General features: G+C 43.3%; 1 protein-coding gene and 1 long non-coding RNA gene across 7 annotated transcripts in view; one reads left to right on the forward strand and one right to left on the reverse strand.

Moving 5' to 3' along the window:
* RNF19A (ring finger protein 19A, RBR E3 ubiquitin protein ligase) overlaps window positions 1-15,949 on the forward strand; it is an 81,574-nt gene extending 65,625 nt beyond the window's left edge. For all 6 annotated transcript variants that reach the window (XM_075825943.1, XM_075825942.1, XM_075825944.1 and 3 more), the window contains 7 exons: window positions 950-1,094; window positions 4,541-4,703; window positions 5,940-6,054; window positions 7,150-7,311; window positions 10,099-10,312; window positions 14,521-14,661; window positions 15,175-15,949. In XM_075825943.1, coding sequence (XP_075682058.1) covers window positions 950-1,094; window positions 4,541-4,703; window positions 5,940-6,054; window positions 7,150-7,311; window positions 10,099-10,312; window positions 14,521-14,661; window positions 15,175-15,832 — 1,598 coding nt within the window. In that variant the 3' untranslated portion in view covers window positions 15,833-15,949. The remainder of the gene's footprint in view (window positions 1-949; window positions 1,095-4,540; window positions 4,704-5,939; window positions 6,055-7,149; window positions 7,312-10,098; window positions 10,313-14,520; window positions 14,662-15,174) is intronic.
* Window positions 7,917-8,509, reverse strand: LOC142651358 (uncharacterized). Its single transcript, XR_012847609.1, has 2 exons — window positions 8,308-8,509; window positions 7,917-8,065 (listed from the first exon to the last, which is right to left on the reverse strand). It is a non-coding gene; the product is annotated as an uncharacterized LOC142651358 (long non-coding RNA).
* Window positions 15,950-17,573: the final 1,624 nt, after the last annotated feature.

Here is a 17,573-nt window from a genome sequence, read left to right on the forward strand (position 1 = left end):
CTCAGCAGCCATCTGATTAGGATTACAATGAAAGGTAACACCTTTATTAAAGCTAGAGGCGGATAACCCAGGATTACACCATTGACAATAGGTGATGGGGACAGCACCCCCTGTCACAGAGCATGCCCAAAACACACTCCCATAGAAGTCAATGAGTTGTTTTCTGACTGAGGTTTCTTATGTCCACGTGGATGCTGTAAATAAAAATTGCTGTTCACAGCTCAGAGCAAAAGCTCAGGCAAGATGGCTGTCCCTATAATTATGTACAGAAAAATATATACAATCCGAAAATAAAAAAACTATTTTAAAAAAGAAAACTCAACTAACATTGCAAACTGTCACAAGGAAGTATCGGACCATCGAGGGTGAAGCAGAGCTAGAGGTGCACTTTAAACAAGACTCTTCCTGCATCTAAGAACTTATGGGGCTGACCTCACTTTTTTTATCCCCAGTCTTTGCACCCACTAGTTCAGCTTCGTGGGGCATTGTATGCGTTCTCTAAGGCCAGGATCAGACATACAGTTTTGATGCAGATTTTGTGGCAGTTTTTGGCTCAGGTTTTTTAGCCAAACACAGGAGTGGATACAAAAGAAAGGAGACACATCAGTCTTTTCTTTACACCTTGCGTTCCTCTTGGATCTACTTCTGACTTTGGCCAAAAAATACAGAGCCTAAAACGGTGTGTGTGATCCTGGCCTTATGTGAAGGGACCATGTCCCGGGGGTAGGTTGCGTTTACACCAACATGATAAAGAATTCAGGCATCCTGACAGCCGATCATGTGTTCGTTTATTTCCATTCCCAATTATCCTGCCACTTTTTGTTTTTTTTTACGGACAGCTGTAGAGTGAAGATTTCTCAAGGGATTCTGAAGAGTAGAAGTTACTATAAACACTTTATTTTTATTTTATTTTTTAATTTTAATTTTACATTTTTTTTCCCCTGTACAGCGGATGATATCAAACCTTGCCCAAGATGTGCTGCATATATTATAAAGATGAATGATGGAAGCTGCAACCACATGACCTGTGCTGTATGTGGCTGTGAGTTTTGCTGGCTGTGCATGAAGGAGATCTCTGATTTGCATTATCTCAGGTAAATACATAGCTACACCGTTCCCCCTATGGCTGCCACTGGATAAAGCCGTGTCACACTACAATCTTACATACAGCACTGGGTAGACGACTATAGCAACAGACCCTCCTAATTGTCAAGGGCTTTTCTATTTTAAACTGGTTCTCCAGGCATTTCATATTGATGGCCTGTCCTTTGGATGGGCCATCAATATAAGATCGTGGGGGTCCGGCTCCCTCCTGAAGGGGCCGTCGCTGCGACCTTTTGTAGTGTTAACCAGGCACAGTACCGTACACACCTGTAGGATTGAAACTCAGTCCCATTCACTTGAATGGGAGAGGAGCTACAATACCAGGCACAGTGTACAGCGCTGTGCTTGTAAACTGGGAAAAGGCTGTAGCGACAAATGCCGCAGTGACAAGGATATGCCTGGAGAACCCCTTTAAGCAGACACTTTATATCTATACAGTGCTGTATTTTGGAGATTTTTTCCTAAATTGACATATGATGGAGCATGCTACTATTTTTGTTCTGTTGGATTCATGTGAGGTCCCATAGAAAAAGACCTTTATTTTGCATCCATATGAAATCTGAGGCATACAAAGATATAGTGTGGCTCCATAGTCTATAGGTGCTGTATTTTTGCTCCATGCAACTAGTCTCGTAGGTTGTATGGAACCGTGAAACTTCAAAGAGCCCTAATGCGAGTACTAATCCATGACTCAAGCAGTGGTACAAGCTGTGAATGGGAGCCGGAAAGGGCAGGATTCAGCAATAACTTTTCCTTAGCACTCTTGGGGTTTTTCTGTCCTGGTCCGCAGTCCCGATCTCCCTAAACGTATACATATTTATTAAAGCATAGGGTGACTTGTACTTAAGCACTTGTACACTTCTTATAACTATGACTAATCTATTGCCAAACTCAAACCTGTAGAGAGAAGAATATGTTCTCAGAAGTCACATTGTACCTGCAGGGGCTGATTTACATAGAGTAGTATGCAGGCAAAATACAACCCCTACATACCCGACCGCTGTGCTTTATCATCCGTAGATACTAAAATATTACCCTTCCTGGTTCTGAAAAGTTACAATCTAGTAGAAAATACATATATACACACTAGTCCTTCTCAATAAATTAGAATATCATCAAAAAGTTAATTTATTTCAGTAATTCAATTCAAAAAGTGAAGCTCATATATTATATAGATTCATTACACAGAGTGATCTAATTCCAGCATTTTTTTTCTTTTAATGTTGATGATTATGGCTAACAGTTAATGAAAGCCCAAAATTTAGTGTCTCAGAAAATTAGAATATTATTTAAGCCCAATGTCAAAAATTATTTTTAATACCGAAATGTTGTCCTACTGAAAAGTATGCACAGTATATGCCCTCAACGCTTGGTCGGGGCTCCTTTTGCATGAATTACTGCATCAATGCGGCGTGGCATGGAGGCAATCATCCTGTGGCACTGCTGAGGTGTTATCAATGCGGCGTGGCATGGGGGCGATCAGCCTGTGGCACTGCGGAGGTGTTATCAATGCGGCGTGGGATGGGGGCGATCAGCCTGTGGCACTGCTGAGGTGTTATCAATGCGGCGTGGGATGGGGGCGATCAGCCTGTGGCACTGCGGAGGTGTTAAGGAAGCCCAGGTTGCTTTGATGTCGGCCTTCAGCTCGTCTGCATTGTTGGGTCTAGGGTCTCATCTTCCTCTTCACAATACCCCATAGATTCTCTATGTGGTTTAGGTCGGGCGAGTTTGCTGGCCAATCAGGCGCAGTGATACTGTGGTTATTACACCAGGTATTGGTACATTTGGCAGTGTGGGCAGGTGTCAAGTCCTGCTGGAAAATGAAATCGGCATCTCCACAAAGCTTGTCCGCAGAGGGAAGCATGAAGTACTGGGAAATTTCCTGGTAGACGCTGCGCTGACTCTGGACTTGGTATAACACAATGGACCAACACAAGCAGATGACACGGCCCCCAAACCATCACTGACTGTGGAAACTTCACACTGGACCGCAAGCAACTTGGATTGATGCCTCTCCACTCTTCCTCCAGACTCTGGGACCGAGATTTCCAAATGAAAGGCAAAATTTACTTTCAACAGAAAACAGGACTTTGGACCACTGAACAACAGTATTGGTCCGCTGTGTTATATCAAGTCCAGAGTCAGCGCAGCGTCTACCAGGACATTTTAGAGCACTACATGCTTCCCTCTGCTGACAAGCTTTATGGAGATGCTGATTTCATTATCCAGCAGGACTTGGCACCTGCCCACACTGCCAAATGTACCAATACCCGGTGTAATAACCACAGTATCACTGCGCCTGATTGGCCAGCAAACTCACCTGACCTAAACCCCATAGAGAATCTATGGGGTATTGTCAAGAGGAAGATGAGACCCCAGACCCAACAATCCAGACGAGCTGAAGACCGCTATCAAAGCAACCTGGGCTTCCATAACACCTCAGCAGTGCTACAGGATGATCGCCTCCATGCCACGCAGCATTGATAACACCTCAGCAGTGCCACAGGCTGATCGCCTCCATGCCACGCCGCATTGATAACACCTCAGCAGTGCCACAGGGTGATCGCCTTCATGCCACGCCGCATTGATGCAGTAATTCATGCAGAGTCTGAGCTGCGACTAAGTATTGAGGGCAGATACTGTACATACTTTTCAGTAGGATGACATTTCAGTATTAAAAAAACATTTTTGAAATTGGGCTTATATAATCTAATTTTCTGAGACTAAATTTTTGGTTTTCATTAACTGTTACCATAATCATCAACATTAAAAGAAAAAATGCTGGAAATAGATCACTCTGTGTGTAATGAATCTATATAATATACGAGTTTCACCTTTTGAATTGAATTACTGAAGTTAACTTTTTGATGATATTCTAATTCACTGAGAAGGACTAGTGTGTGTGTGTGTGTGTGGGTTTATATATATATAGGAACATGTAATATATTCATATCTTTGTGTCAGTGTAATTTCTTTTTTTTTTTTTTTTCTTGTCTTTCTTATGGTTTTCTATCTATTTGACGGACCTCTATGTAGCATCTGCCACCGTTTATTGCCCGGCAGATCATCGTTCTAGCATTGCTCCTGCCGTGTCCTTCCAGACCATTATGGTTTCATTGCCCAGAATAGAGCAGGTTAAATAGAAACTGAAAAGCATTTTGTCTATTTTGAGAGCCTGTTCTTTACTGTAACTGAATGCAGAAAAGTGCCAAAAGCCACAGGACATTTTCCCCAGCAATAAATTGGATTACAGGTTTTATGTGGAGAATCCAGAATCCAGTAGTCAGGTTTTATGTGGCAATATGTAACTTTCAGATCTAAACCTGTATGGCCACATTTATTGTAGTGACTGAAACATCGGCAGAGAGCAGACAGATCTCCCTGTTTTCTGTATACATATCCAGTATACTGACTGTATCATTTGTTTCCCCCACAGTCCTTCAGGATGTACGTTTTGGGGAAAGAAGCCATGGAGCAGGAAGAAGAAGATCCTTTGGCAGCTCGGGACGCTTGTTGGGGCCCCTGTAGGCATAGCCCTGATAGCCGGGATTGCCATTCCTGCAATGATTATTGGTATTCCTGTATATGTGGGAAGGAAGGTATGTCCTTTTATTATATGTTTGTTTACTACGAGTATTATTAGTGAGGCTGCTTTATAAGGCCACTATCTGGAAAGGTATTATATTGATATAAATCTAAAGAGCGTCTTCCAGGGTTATCTCCTTTATGCTGCTCCGGGGGCATTCAGTTTAGGGGGGTGCAGTGTCGGCCTGATGCTTCACAGTGATCTGGGAAATGTCTAGTGCATCCCACGTCTTAATTGTGGATGTCTTATCTACATGATAGCGGCCGAGTTGTAAAGGCCCTAGTTCATCTAAGTGGATCATTACAACACCAACCACCCTAGGAAGAACTTGTACTGTAAGACGCTGGCAGGAATCCTCGACCCACGTGAGATGATCTTACATTGAGTGGCTGCAGTATAACTTTGTGCTCTACTAAGAAACTGGCAGGTCGGCTTCAATTTTCAGACCGTACATCCTCATGGTGGGAAAGCTTTTGAATACTTTAGTTTCCTTTATGTGTCGTTGCACATTACTTAGTTGCACAACATATAGGGAGGGGAGCGTTCATGATCCTCAGCAGCTTTATGACCTGTTTTATGAATCACAGACAAACTAGGGGTGAGCTGTCAATGGCAGCCATGTAGGTTTCTGCTTATCAATTGGATATTCATGTGTTAATAACTGTATAGTCCCTACATCTGGGCATTGGGTCCCCGGTGTCCCATGATACAGCCAGCAGTCACAGGACATCTCTTTATGGCACCAGCAAGTGGGGGAGGAGCCATCTAACTGGTCAGCAGGGCATTGTGGGTGGAGTTACACAACGCGTTGCCTGTGTGGTCAGGAGGAGGGTTGCTGAGCGTTAGGGCACTGGGACGGGACTACTGAAATCTAAATATTATGGACCTCTAACTTCCCTTTATACTTCCCGTTACTTTCTTAAACTATGGAGGGTCACTTGCTATGGCATTATTTCCTATGTAGGATGATTTGTATCTGAAGAAGTTGCTGCATGGTGTGTTTAGAGTCGGCCGCTCTGCATCAAATCCGCATCATTTTGTTTTAGTGTCGGGGGTGATCGTGCCGTGTCCGTGTGATCTCTTCTAGTCTGTGGAGCAGAGAATGTCTCTTCCTACATATCACAATATCCTATTACAAGAAATGATACTAATGTAATGGACTGAGCATCCTTTCACATGACTCTTATTCTCCAGCTCAAGTTTTGTTACTTTGTCTTCTTGGTAACTAACAAGACAATGTTTTCCTCAGATTCACAATCGCTACGAAGGTAAAGACATTTCAAAGCACAAGAGAAATCTGGCGATAGCAGGCGGCGTCACCTTGTCAGTCATCGTATCTCCAGTAGTCGCTGCTGTCACCGTAGGTGAGGGGACACTTGTTACTATCGTCAGTGTAATGTGTATAGAGGTAACACTGTCCAGCTACGACTCGGACAGAAAAAAGACAACCGGGTCATGTTTGTATTTTTTTCTGAAATGTAATCGGGGATCCCTTAGCTGTAGGATGCTTGTTATATACGAGGGGGGAACGGATAGCTGTAGGATGTTTGTTATTTGCCTGGGGGGATTCCATAGTTGTAGGATGCTTGTTATCTGCCTGGGGGGATCCCATAGCTGTAGGATGCTTGTTATCTGCCTGGGGGGATCCCATAGCTGTAGGATGCTTGTTATCTGCCTGGGGGGATCCCATAGTTGTAGGATGCTTGTTATCTGCCTGGGGGGATCCCATAGCTGTAGGATGCTTGTTATCTGCCTGGGGGGATCCCATAGCTGTAGGATGCTTGTTATCTGCCTGGGGGGATCCCATAGCTGTAGGATGCTTGTTATCTGCCTGGGGGGATCCGATAGTTGTAGGATGCTTGTTATCTGCCTGGGGGGGATCCCATAGTTGTAGGATGCTTGTTATGTGCCTGGGGGGGATCCCATAGTTGTAGGATGCTTGTTATGTGCCTGGGGGGATCCCATAATTGAAGGATTCTTGTTATAGATGTGGGGATGCCTTAAAGCGTACATTCGCCTGTGCTTGTTTACGAGGGAATGACCTTTCGATCAAATCCCTAATACACCATTTTAGCTTCTCACCATTTACAAGTCAGCAGCATGAAGCTAATAAGGGGGAGGGCAGGAGGGAATAGACATCACCTGTGGCTGCTCTCCTGGCACTGGTTATGGTAATCTGTTTTCTGAGAGGAGCTGTCAGACATGACAGCCGCTCTACTTTAATCATACAATATAGGCTGTCACACAAGGAACCTACATTCTGCTGTTCATTTCGGGAGAACTGACCGGCTCGGCTTCTCTTCTGTATTACTTGGATTACTTCTCGTCAAGCAAGTGATTCATGTATTAGATGTGAAGACAACTGCTTACAATGCAATTTCCCAATAAAGTGACTTAATTTGGTTGAGTTCTTCATGTCCAGTAACTCAGTAATGTTATGTGGCGATGTTGTTTTGCAGGCATCGGAGTTCCTATCATGTTGGCTTATGTCTATGGAGTAGTCCCAATATCACTATGCCGAAGTGGAGGTTGCGGTGTGTCTGCCGGCAATGGGAAAGGGGTCCGGATTGAATTTGATGATGAGAATGATATCAATGTTGGAGGAGTGAATACGGCAGCAGGTGAGATCTCCATTCTGCTTCTTTCCCCGGAGATGGCTAACACTCAATAGATTACTTGGCTAGTAATTTGCCAATCCTGAATCCATTTGAGGCTTTGTCTGTAAAGGTCCTAATACACGGCTTAATATGGTCCGCGAAAACGGGCGCCTATCAACGAGACAGCTCATTGATCGGCGCTCATTTGCTCCTTTCACAAGAAGTCATGATTGGTTATGTGTGGGGACAAGCCATCGTTCCTATGATCGTTCGTCCCCATACATTTCCATGTTGGCAGCACGTTTTCCTTTTACACGGAGATGTGCTGCTGACTAGTGACCATTTTATTGGCCACATAAATGATACGATTAGCTGATAAACAAGCGTTTTTCGTGTTCATCATTGGCTGATCGCTGCCCTGTTAACACAGGACATTGATGTGGGCCTGATCATTGGCGCGTGTAAAAAGGGGCAGTGATGAGTGATTGGTGGTCCTGTGTCACAAGCAGAACCTCACACTTTTATGCCTAAGATAGGCTGATAAATCTCACCTACGGTCTGTCGGTTTACCCCTTTTTTCCCTCCTCCGATTCAAACCGCAAAGGTAAAAAAATAAAAATGACACGGGGTTGATTTGTTATCCGTATATTGCGATGTTCCACCCTGGTACTTCAGCCATATAGAGGGTTAATGCATTGCTCTCTGCAGCACCATGAAGATTCAATTAGTCACACATTAACTGTGATCCCTATTGGTAGTCCGAATGTATCCAGCAAACCTGGACAATTATAATAAAAAAAAAACATCACACATAAACATTAACCCGCTAACAAACACTAGAGAATGTTTACTGGTTTCAAGGTACAGTGCTGCCCCCTGCTGGTGAATGCTGCGGTTACACTGCACTGTTCCTGTTGTCTGGTTCTCGCCTCCTCCCATATAAGGAAAGATTAAGATCCAAACTGCTCTGTCCGTGTCAGGAAAAGATTTCCTGACAAGCCAAGATAAAAAATAACTTACGGCAAATTTTGCCAATGAGTCTTTGTAACGGCAGAGAACAGTCCCTTTTTTTACAGCTACCGTTCATTTTGTAACGCGGGCCTTCTCTGTTAGATCCCGTATAGTACAGACTTAAATGCCTACGATGCTGTGACCAGAACTTCGGACCTTCTAGTGGTGTCCGGCTCCAGATCTGGGATATTACTGGGTCATGGGAAATTGATGGACCGCAGCCTCATAAATGAAGACCTTTGTGATGTCACTCTGAATAGAGTTTTTGTATATTCAAATGTAAACAAAAAAAATAATGAGCTTCCTTGACCGATATGTGAGATCACACTTGTGACGTTGGAGCCATTGATTTCCAGAATGGAAGGGCCTCGATATAAAGAAATCCAACCCCTTTAGATCTGCACAGATATTTCTGATATTGCAAATGACACAACTCTGTCCTTCAATGAAACTCCGAATGTTGTCGGTTTTCCAATAACCGAAATCCATGAGCGGTGCCGGAGGCGTTGGCTCTCTAGATTTTGGGGATCGGGGCTTGAGATCAATCTTCAGCTATGTGATCTTCTCGCGTGGATCTCTGACATATCACAAGATCTTTTTGACTGGATTTACCTGTAAGTGAAGGTTCTGCTGTGATTATAAATTAACTTTAAACCGTGTGACACCAACATACTTCACATAGCAACATGTCCGACACAAACCACTATCCGTCACATTGATCTCTATGTAAACATCTTCAGAACGTAGCCCTTCCATTGTGTCTTATCGATCGCGCCAGCAATGAAAAACTGGCCCTGTTGCTCATAGCAAATAATTAGAGATAATTTTATTAAATTTATCCCGATCATTCATGAAGGATAAGAGTTTATCAATTACTTGTTTTAAGGGAAAAAAAAACACCTCCCTTTTACTTTCTTATACGGCCGCTGATCTGAGCACATGCGCCCCCTCTCTGTCACCGGACACCCACACATAGCACAGGGGTTGTGTCCTCACTGCGGCCATGTCCCAAACTGCCCCAGAGAGGACAGTCTGTAATATACGGGTGTCCCACACATCGCACACAATAGACCTATCCGTTAAGAGAGCTAGATGATATACATATATATAACCCGGAGAACCCCTTTAAACTCCAGCATAATGAAAGCTGCATTGTGATTGGTTGCTGTAGACAACAAGACCAATTTTTCTATCAGACGTTCTTCATACGTGAGGTCCGATGTGTAGCAGAAAATGAGGACTATAGGTCCACTCTCTGACATAACAGGATGTATAAACAAACACCTTCAGTCATTTATGTATTTTCACCACCGGTCTGTGCCCTCTAATGACCCGCATTGGGTAAAATAAAGTACAGATAAAAGTGATTATGTAACCTGACCCTGGCATCCCACGTAACCGGAGAACAGTCTGTGCTGCTTTGTACAGTGTTTATTTTCCTGTGCCGTATGTTTTATTTCCCGAGAAATCGACAAAAGTGCACTGGACAGACCCTCCACTTTCCATCCTGTTTTTGAAGTTTTACAAGCCACATCTCAGGGAAAGAAGCCGTTTCCCCCTGTAACTTCCTGCTACATGTGCGTTGGCACAGTCGGGTGTTTCGCTCTTAGGGATGCCAGATTTGACTGACTGTCTTTATAACACTCCCAATTGTTTGTATAGTTTCCACGCCCTCTAGTCTTGTTGGTTTGAACAGCCTCTTGACTGGCTTATGTGTTGCTATGGCAGACTGGGCATCCGATGCCAGCCTGTGACAATTAGCCATTCTTTGTATTACTCATTTTATCTTTTTTTGTTTAGATGCCACATCGGTCGCAGAAGCTCGTCACAACCCCAGTATCGGGGAAGGAAGCGTAGGAGGAATGACTGGCAGCTTGAGCGCCAGTGGAAGCCACTTGGATAGAATAGGTGCCATCCGGGACAACCTGAGCGAAACCGCCAGTACCATGGCATTAGCCGGGGCTAGCATTACTGGTAGCCTCTCCGGAAGCGCTATGGTGAATTGTTTTAATAGGTAAATATTCTGACCTGAAGACCTCAAATAAAATGGTTATTGACAGATTCTAGATGTTTCATGAGCTTTTATTACTTGGCATAAGAGTTAAACAAGTGAGCAGATAACCAGTTTATATTGGTGGCCGCTTTCTGCAATTCACCCAGCCACAATCAGACATTACAAGTCCGCTGTGTCCAGACCTGCTCCTGTGGTAGATGAATTTACAGCATTTTCCCATCAGATCAGTGACGCAATAACTTCAGCCATGGATGCCAAAAAGTGACGACCGGTCCCTGTCCCATTCATTATCCTGTAGTTATTCCTGAACATCCAGAGGGACAAAAGCCATTCACTCCTTCTATCCCACCAGTCATTTCTGTACATTGCTATACGTGGTGATGGATGTGATTGATCGTGCTGCCGGTCATATGCTACATGAGACGGGAAAGGGCTCAATAAAGAAACACAAATGTTTCTGTTTTTTGTCTTTGTGTAGTGGACACATTTTCATTATGAACAATTCCATAGTTTACTGTTTTTTTTTTTTGGAAATGACCTATACCAGCAATAGTGAGGCAGTACAGCAGCCCTATATCTGCTCTACCTGCGTAATACAGAGGCCTAAACGTCAAGAGGTGTTATACGGTCATGGAAAGAAAGTGCCCCCTTTTTCAATGCTATGTTTTTATTTATCAGGGCCTAGATACTTCGTGTGCTCCTCAGCAACTTCTACAATAACCTCTGGTCTTAACAAAAAACACAACAGATTTTACTATGGAGTGCGTTGTTTTTTTATGAATTATTTTTTAAAATGTAAACAAACATTCAGAAATCAGCTGAACCCTATAATTTATTAAAATGTAGAACCAACTTTTGCCTAAATAAATTAAAGTAAAGTTTTCTGTACAAATTTCAATCTCACATAATTTGGAGAAATTTTAACCCATTCTTCTTTATAACAGAAATTATCACCACCCCACACTATGCTAGAGAGTTGGTATGAACGGTTTGGGGTGACAAAAATGCCAAACATTGGGCTGTGCATGACGTCCAAACATCTCCACCGTGGTCTCTTATTAAAGGGGTTCTCCGGGATTTTTATATTGATGGCCCATCTGTAGGATAGCTCATCAGTATGGATCTGATTTCCCGGGTCCCCCCCCCCCCCCCCCCCGCCGATCAGCTGACTGGAAGAGGAGTGAAACTGCAACACCAGGCACATCCACTATGGAAGTGTACAGCACAGTGCCTGGTAAACGGAACAGGCCGCAACGTTTGTCCCTGTGACCCCTGAAGTCAGCTAATCGGTCGGGGTGCTGGGAGTCGGACCCCCACTGATCTGATATTGAAGACCTTTCCTAAGAATAGCCCATCAATATAAAGTTCTGCAAAACCACTTTCATTCTGTCCTAAATATAGACCGGATCGAACTAGACCAGACCAGCAGAAGATGCGACAATTTAATCACAGCGGCGCATGCCCGTATGATTTGGCGCATCTTGCTAGACATATTAGACTTTTTTCTTTCCCTTATGCCAACTCTTGGCTATTGTACTTTAGATTAATAATTTGCGCCAAAAATAAGTCGCACATGGCTAATAAATCTGGACTCATTTTAGCCTGGTTTCTGAATGTTGGTTTACTTTTTGGAAAAAAAATAACTCCATATTGAAATCTGTTTTACTATCTTTACTAGAGGTTATATGTTTCTATATAAAATTGTTGTTTATGATCAATAAAAACCTAGAGTTGATGGAGGGAGCCCTTTCTTTTTCCACAACACACAATCCCTGGTGGCACTGAATTATTAATGTACAGTTCCTGGTAAGCAGAAATGTATGGACCCACACGGGACTCCAGTGCCTCTGATGCCATAGGCCCCATGCACACGACCATGCCCGCAATCACGACCCGCGATTGCGGGCACGGCCGGCCGCTGACTGACAGCCGCATTTTCGGGCCGTGCTCACATACAAAGTATGGGAGCACGGCCCGCAAAATGCGAAAGAACGGACATGTTCCATAATTCCCGGAACAGTTCGACGGCACGGACACCCTTCCGTAGTGCTACAGAAAGGTGTCAGTGTTCAATGAAAGTGAATGGCTCTGTTTTTGCGGACAGCAACTGCGGTCCGCAAAAACTGAGGTTTTTTACGGTCGTGTGCATGGGGCCATACAGAGCAACAGACGCGTCCTGTGTCACAGATTCATGCGTAATCCATTTAAACAACAATTGTGGCATGTTCCATCCAATGCCGTATTACAGAGTTGTACATTGACTGTAGGGGAGAATACGGCACCTTGAGGAGGCACACGAGTGCCCACAGTGCCATAATACTGAACCCCAGTTTATCCATACTGGTCATGCAGATCACATGGACACTGTTACTGTGCCCATGCGATCAGGTGTGAGTCAACAGCTGTAAGACACAGCTGAATCCTTGAAATGCCAGAGATCATAAAACCTTGGATCTCTGGCGTTTAACCATTTAAATGCTGCAATCCATGCTAAAAAAAAAAAAAGTTAATGTAATTCATTTAAAAAAAGTAACATTAAAAAACCACATTTTTAGCAATAGATAAAATTAAATATAAGTCCCAAAACATAAAATAATATACACATATTTGGTCTCCTCACGACCATAACAGGCACAACAAATTTATAGCCTCATTTGTGTTATTAAAAAAAACAACCAAAAAACTGCTGTGGAATTGGTTTTTATGCAATTTTGCCTATGTGAAAATTTCTATAAATGAAACACTAATGCATATGTACCAATAATGTCACCTACATAAGGTACAATACGTCCTTCAAAAAAACAAAGCCTCATACAGCTACAAAATAAAAAAAAGTTATGACCGCAGGAATGCAAAGGAATTCAAAAATTGTTCTGGTCCTGAAGGGATTGAAGACGCACTATGGTCACTGTGGTAGTGGTAACATGGAGGTGGTAGCCTGAGTGTCACTCTTGAGTACAGGCGATAGAAATGTTACATTTTTGCGCTTTAGAATGTGAGTTCTTTGTTGTTTTTTTCCTTATTTTTGTTTTTACCCCTTTCCTGTTTGAGAACCTCACTTAGTAGTCCGTACCGGTAACCTCGATATTTTGACCGGCTGGGAATGGGTCTCCGATTCAGAGACTGTTTGCTTTCCTTTGTAATTTTCTTGCGGTTACATAACCAGGAACTCTGAAATCTTAAAAGAAACTCGAATTATAAGGGAACGGGCAGCATGTTCTCTCTTCCATCTGCCTCTTGCCTTTTGCTATTCCACAGATAATAGAAGAGGGGGCAGAGTGAGTGGAGAAACACCTTCAGACGACACAGGGTTTGTTTATAGCTTGTAACCATGGAGACACCTATCCCTGCATAGGAGCTGTATACACTAAGCAGTAAGAGATTTTCAAGACTAGCAATACAAAAAAAAGTCTGCAGTGCATAAAAACGCCGTAAAATAACAGTATATGATAAAGTCTCCTTGATGTGTTTTATTTTTGCTCATCTGTTATGAGGAAGACCCCTATCTGTATGCCCTATTGGATCATATGAACGTCATAGATGGGGTCCCCTGCTGGGAACCCTTTCTGAGCCAGAAAGGAGAGCTGATGTGGCGGACTCATGCTGTCCATGGCTAACCATAATGCAGAAGGGCGTCTATGTAGAAATTGGTACTATTTTAGGGCTGTGGTACATTTTTATTGGTCTTTCTAGTATTGATAAACTACCTGTTATATGCAAGTTCTCCAGATAGTTCCTCCATATAGTTCCTCCAGATAGTTCCTCCAGATAGTTCCTCCAGATAGTTCCTCCAGATAGTTCCTCCAGATAGTTCCTCCAGATAGTTCCTCCAGATAGTTCCTCCAGATAGTTCCTCCAGATAGTTCCTCCAGATAGTTCCTCCAGATAGTTCCTCCAGATAGTTCCTCCAGATAGTTCCTCCAGATAGTTCCTCCAGATAGTTGCTCCAGATAGTTGCTCCAGATAGTTGCTCCAGATAGTACTGCAGATAGTGCTCCTACTTTCAGGCGTCTGTAACAAGGCCACAATAAGTTCGATCCCATAGATCCGCGCTGTCCGGTTATTGCAGCCATATTACGGCTGTCTCAAACGCCTAAAAACAGGGTCTGTCTGTGATGTGGTGGAATAATGATTATTAGATAAGCCTCAAGTTTGCACCTTATACAGAGGCCGCTACCTAACATGTTGTCATCTCTCTCTCTGTACAGGCTGGAAGTCCAAGCAGACATTCAGAAGGAGAGATACAGCCTGAGCGGAGAATCTGGCACCGTGAGCTTAGGAACCGTCAGTGACAACGCAAGCACCAAAGCCATGGCTGGATCCATCCTGAACTACATCTCACTGGACAGGTACGGAGTCACCTCAGGGATTTGGCGTTCTGTATCAGAAAAACACCGCTCTGACGCAGATTAAAGAACTTTTTACTGATCTAGATCAAATAGTAGTTTCTAACTCAAAACGACCTCCCCCGCCCGTCTTCTATCCATTTTTTTCCCCCCCGTGTACTAATTATATTTGTTTTTGGCAAGGTTGGATGACAACCTATACAGCCATCATTAGAGTTTGGTTGTCACCCGGTTTTCCTAGAAACATAAACCACACAATCGGGTAGAAGTCTGCGAAGCCTAGGTGACTCCAGCCGCCATATTGGTTGTCATATATCTAAGAAAATATATATTTGAAGGGAGATTAGATTATATTAAAAATATTTGTTTATATTTAATCTGTAATAAGGGAAGGACTGGCCTGTGATTAGTTACAATGGGCAACAAAGACAATTTTTAGATTAGATAGTTTTAATAGATGAGGCCTAATATGTTTTGTTGGAGCGAATAGTCTGACTGGTGAATATTGTTTTTCAGGGAAGGTAACAGCATGGAAGTTCAAGTGGACATTGAGTCTAAACCAGCCAAATTCAGGCATAATAGTGGCAGCAGTAGTGTTGACGATGGCAGTGCCCCAGGTCGGAATAGTGTTGGCGGCTCCGCAGCCTGCCAAGCAGAAAGTAAATGCAATGCCAGCAAATGGTCCAAAGAAAATACAGCAGGGAAGAAATGCAAAGGCAAGCTACGAAAGAAAAGTAGTACCAAGATAAACGAGACGAGAGAGGACATGGACGCTCAGCTTCTGGAGCAGCAAAGCACTCATTCCAGTGAATGTGACTCCCCATCTCTTAGTGACAGCTTACCATCAGTGGCCGACTCTCATTCTAGTCATTTCTCAGAATTCAGCTGCTCCGATATGGAGAGTATGAAAACTTCTTGCAGCCATGGTTCCAATGAGTATCACACTCGCTTTGTTACAGTCAGCCCTCTCCCCGAAGTGGAAAATGACCGGCTGGAAAATTCTCCTGGTGGTGCCGCAATGGTTAGCATCCCCGTTCCTTGCACAGACGTCCCTCAGCTGAGTTATATAGCTGAAGACGGTGCCAGTCAGGGCCTACCCATCCAAGGGGAGAAGACGGACACTGAGGACGATCCAAAAACAGAAGGGAACTGTGCAATCCAGACGGACATCTAGGCCTGTTATTGCTGCAATACTACCCTCTACCACTAACCAGTTCTGCTCATACGGAAAGCTTCGCAAAACGTTGGGTAACCAGTCGGAAAATCCATAATAAAGAGAACGTAAATCCTTCCAGTGCGGTGTAACATTGATTAAAAGCTTATTGCCACACACCAATGTATGATGCTGGTCACCTGGAAGGTCACAGGATGCCCCATCGTACAGTGAAAAAGGTTCTATGCCAAACCGGATACTACAGTAGGCTTGCGTGCACGGCAAGGTGGCCATTTTGATGGCCCGCCACACGATGTTCGGTGAAGTCATTGCTGTCCGCGTCACTATAACCGGGTCATAATTGCAATCACTAAGTAACTTCATTCCAAAAATCTGGACGCTGGGGAAAGTGTGACGTGTTTAAGCTACCAAGTCAGTCTGCAAGGTTTGCAGGTTAATAAAAAATTTGCTATGAGCAGGAGTTTTAAGAATTTTTTTTATTTTTTTTTGAACAAAAAGACCAGAAGAATAGTAAGTGTGTCCACATTTTCGGCATCAATTCTGTTAAATACAAAATGGAGTCTGTATGACACTAGTTTAACCTATCACAGAGGGCAGTACAGGATCACCTGACATCTTTTTGGGAGCAGACCACCCCACCCTCTCATTTTTTGGTGCCTTCAGCAAAGACTGGGTTTTAAGTGCCTGGTCATTGGAGAATTTGTAATAAATGTTTTTGTTTGTTTTTCTTTCTCCGCGTAGTCCTCTATGGCCAACCGAGGACTAAATTATACCCTCCAGGCCAATGACTGTGGTAGATAATTCTTATTGTATGTCATTAATACAAACGTATTCACCTACCAAAGACTCACTCAGGCTTTAGAGGAAATATGTAATGTTGACATCTACAATCGCAAATAAAGCACAGTGCAGGAGCTGCACACGTACAGAGTATTTCAGGACAGAGGGTGGATGTGGAACATGGCTGTGATCTAGTTTTATACTTTTATCATACAAAGCAAGGAATTAAAGAGTCCAGAAGGTGGTCAAAGAACCTTTACTGTTAATATGTGCAATGTAATTCACTTTGACAATGCAAAACAGTTGTTGGTATTGAAACAGTCGACGTTCTGGTCTCGAAGTATTGCCGGGAAGGTGCTAATGATTGTGCCAGAGGGCTTCTAAGAAGTTATGCCATGTGCTGCAGTCCAATATGATGATTCCAGTCACCTGTTTAATCCGCTTATAACACTAGTGCCAGTTACATTGGACAAAGCTTGTTCCTGTATTTGTATATTTGTTTTATTTTGCTTATAAAGATGCGTGTAAAATGCATACCAGAATAAATGTGTCCGTGCTGAGTGCCCATTGTCTTTTATTTCTGTTTCATTTATTAGGTTTATGTAGAACACAAGATTACTCTGATGGTTGTTGCAAGGGATGGTATAACCATGAGGAATTTCTCTTTCGCTTGTAAGCGGTAAATTGAGGCAAAAAATATAAAATGTAGTACCTTGCTGGGGGACTATGGCTGATGATTACAGATACAGTAGGATAGAGAGCCCTGCCTGAACAAACTTTAAAGGGGTTTGCCCCATAATGATCATTTTTACCAATCCACAGGATAGGTGATCAATGTCTGATCGGTGAGGATATGACTGCTGGGACCCCCACTAATCCCGAGAACAGGTGTCATCGAATGCCCTACGTGAATAAAGCATTATTGCGCATGCTCGGACACTGCTCCATTCAGTGGTGGTCC

The sequence above is a fragment of the Rhinoderma darwinii genome, chromosome 5 (assembly GCF_050947455.1).
Source record: "Rhinoderma darwinii isolate aRhiDar2 chromosome 5, aRhiDar2.hap1, whole genome shotgun sequence".
Taxonomy (NCBI): Eukaryota; Metazoa; Chordata; class Amphibia; order Anura; family Rhinodermatidae; genus Rhinoderma; species Rhinoderma darwinii.